The 3,016-nt window shown below is 43.2% G+C and overlaps 1 protein-coding gene across 1 annotated transcript; it reads right to left on the reverse strand.

Annotated features, from left to right (window-relative positions):
* Positions 1 to 1,479: 1,479 nt before the first annotated feature.
* On the reverse strand, positions 1,480 to 2,564 carry MYCFIDRAFT_40560 (uncharacterized protein; the record flags this gene model as incomplete). Its single annotated transcript, XM_007928812.1, has 3 exons — positions 1,480 to 1,642; positions 1,704 to 2,171; positions 2,230 to 2,564. The coding sequence occupies 3 exons, from the start codon at positions 2,562 to 2,564 to the stop codon at positions 1,480 to 1,482; spliced, it is 966 nt and encodes a 321-aa protein (XP_007927003.1).
* Between the last annotated feature and the right edge of the window lie 452 nt (positions 2,565 to 3,016).

Consider the following 3,016-nt stretch of genomic DNA (forward strand, 5'->3'; position numbering starts at 1 on the left):
CCCCCGCCAGGAGAGTTTCCAAGCTTTAATACCTTAAGAGTTGTGAGGGGTTTTATGAGCAATTTGGGGTTTTAGGGCTTTCAACTAATTGCCCGCAGGGTAAGTTGGGGTTACCCCCTAGGGGTGTCTGAGGGGGCAACTCTTTTTACAAAACCCTTTCCCTGTTCAGCAAAGGGAGGGCACTTGTTTAAAACAATGGGTGGGGGGCCCCCCCCCCCCCCCCCCCTACTAGCTATAGCTAAGTTAATTAAACATACCTTTATCGATTAGCGCTAACAAAAGTGTCTAATACGATAGCGACGACTAATTAGGATAGCGGATTCAACCTTACTTCCTAATACGTTATTGTCGCCTATATTATTACTTTAAACGTTACTTCTACTAACTAATAACAAGTCTGCGGCGATTATATTAGTGCTAGTAATAATAGTATAGTAGTCTTAGCTAAGGGTAGCGTCCTTAGTTTAAGTTACCTATTCTAATTTATTAAATCTATTTAACTAATATATACCTTACTTAATCCTTTATCTAATTAAATAGACGCTACCTATACGATTAATCTAATAACCGATAGTAACGGTATAAAGGGCTAAGTTTAAATTAAACTAACTTTACTAACGACACGAGTTCTTATATAAGGCTTAATAGTGTCGGTCTATACTTTAACTACGTAGGAAGACAATAGTTCCTAGTAATAGGGACTATATATAAAGGTATATATATAGTCCGGATTATATAACGATATCCTTCTAGGGTAATCGGGGTATAAAATAAGACTCTCTTATATATAGTATAGATTTAAACTAATTTTTTGCTATTTAATAAAGTACTATATAAGAAGTTAAAAGGATTAATTTTTCTTTTGTTTGTATATAAAGAAGTATTAACTACCTTGCCTAAAATAGAAGGCAAGCCCCTTCTTTTTATACAAGCTAAGGGGGTATATAACGCGTTAGCTTAGTTATATAACAGGTACGTAACTTCTTAGCTTAAAGAATTTTCTATACTATATTTTAGACTAGAGAAGAGATAGAATATAGGCAATTAACGAAGCTAATTTAACCGCCGGCAATATAGTATTACGTAAGTAATCCACTGCGCTATGCGTAATAATATACAGTAGGGACTACAGCTTTAAGACTATGCTAACTAAATCCCGTACTATTAGAGCCTTCTTCCCTATAATAAGTTAAGATATTATTGTAGAGTACTTTCTACCTATAAAGCGAGGCACCGTAACGGGATTCTACTTGTAAGGCCTTGTGCTTGCACTAGCTATAGGTCGAATAATAGGAGGTATTATTACACTATACACTACATAGAGAGTCATCCTCTAGGTCTAGTATAGAATGATGGGCTTGACCCTTACCCTAAACAGTCCCCTGATTTTGCCTGGGATCGGCTCAATAACAGGAAGTATCGGTTCACAGTTAACGAAGAAATTAGACACAGAACATGAGTCTGTATTTCTCATTTTGCTCATAATCTTGGCTTCCCATTCGTGCTCGAATCTGCAACTGCCAGGTTCTTGGTATTGACGCGTGTGAACCATGGATGTACAGGCGGCGAATCCTTTTCGATCGTAGCTGTGAAAGTCGGCTTTCGCTTCTCCAGAAACGCTGCAACAGCCTCATCATTGTCGCTGCAAGCCAAGTCAGCACCACTGAAATCACAACACGCAATCCATCAAGGTCGATACTCACGCCTCACCCCTCATGTGCGCCATGATTCGACTTTCCAGCAAATGCGCCTCCTCGGCACTCTGCATTCCACGCAAAATCATTTCCCTAATCATGAACGTACTGACCGTACTCGTCTCTCTCGCAATCCCTTCCGCAGCCTCGAGGGCTTTTGGAAGAACATCTTCCTGCCTCTCAATCAAGTCCGAAAACAAGCCTTCAAGCTTCCTACTACTCGCAGGAATCGTGGAGCCAGTTACGCAAAGCTCAAGTGCTCTCGCAGCTCCAATCAATCTCGGCAGGAAGAAACTCGAACAACCTTCGATAACCACACCTCGTTGGGAGAACACGAAACCAATCTTGGCCTTCGACCACACGATTCGCATGACGCAGGCCAGTGTCATTGTGATACCGATACCTATCGCATGGCCCTGAATTGCCGCGATGGTGGGTTTTGTACATTGGTGGATTGCGAGGGAAACTCGACCTCCACTACATTCATTCTCCGTCAGCAGTCATAAATCAAACAAAATCAGAAGGACAATTTTACCCATCTCGATGCGTCTTCTCAGTCTCCCATTTCCCATTGCCTCGAAGCTTGAATCCTTGGTGTAGATCCTGTCCGGCACAAAACATCCTACCATGACCTGTGAGGACGATGCATTTGACACGGTCGTCAATGCTGGCCAGTCGAAAGAAGTTTTCGAGCTCATCGGTCATGATGTCTGTGAATTGATTGTTGTGGTTGGGTCTGTAGAGTGTGCATATTAGGATTGGAGTTGGTTCAGGCGAGGAGGCGGGATAATGGGATATTCGGATCTCCCGGTATGGGAGAGATGGGTAGGATTGAGGTAGCTTGGTGGGAGTAGGTTGGCCAGAGGACATCTTGGACGACGATTTGATGAGCGCAGTGAAGGATTTTGCGTTGGTGTTGTCTCGATGAAGTGTAGGTACTTCAATGTTGGTATTATGATTACAATAGAGTTCCGAACTGCCGAGGTCGATCTCATAACAGTGCGGAGTCTGATGACTTTGCTACGTTCAACCACCTTATGTTCGAATTTTTCATCTGATGAGTAGTGAGTCCTTGTCGCATCACCGAGGCAGCTAAGATCCAGATGTTCTCAATGCTGCACTCGTACAATCGGACCGGCAACTCTCCGAAAGTCACGATCCCATAGGACAACCGAACCTCAGTTAGAGATCTTGAAAAATCTGTCTCCGTCCCGAGCAGCACGCTTTTGCAATGCGTCTGCGATCCTGACGCCGCGACCTGAGGCTTGCACGAGTGACCGACTTGGTGTTATACGCTTTGCGCGCTTCGCAAATACCGCCGC

The sequence above is a fragment of the Pseudocercospora fijiensis genome (assembly GCF_000340215.1).
Source record: "Pseudocercospora fijiensis CIRAD86 unplaced genomic scaffold MYCFIscaffold_5, whole genome shotgun sequence".
Lineage (NCBI taxonomy): Eukaryota > Fungi > Ascomycota > Dothideomycetes > Mycosphaerellales > Mycosphaerellaceae > Pseudocercospora > Pseudocercospora fijiensis.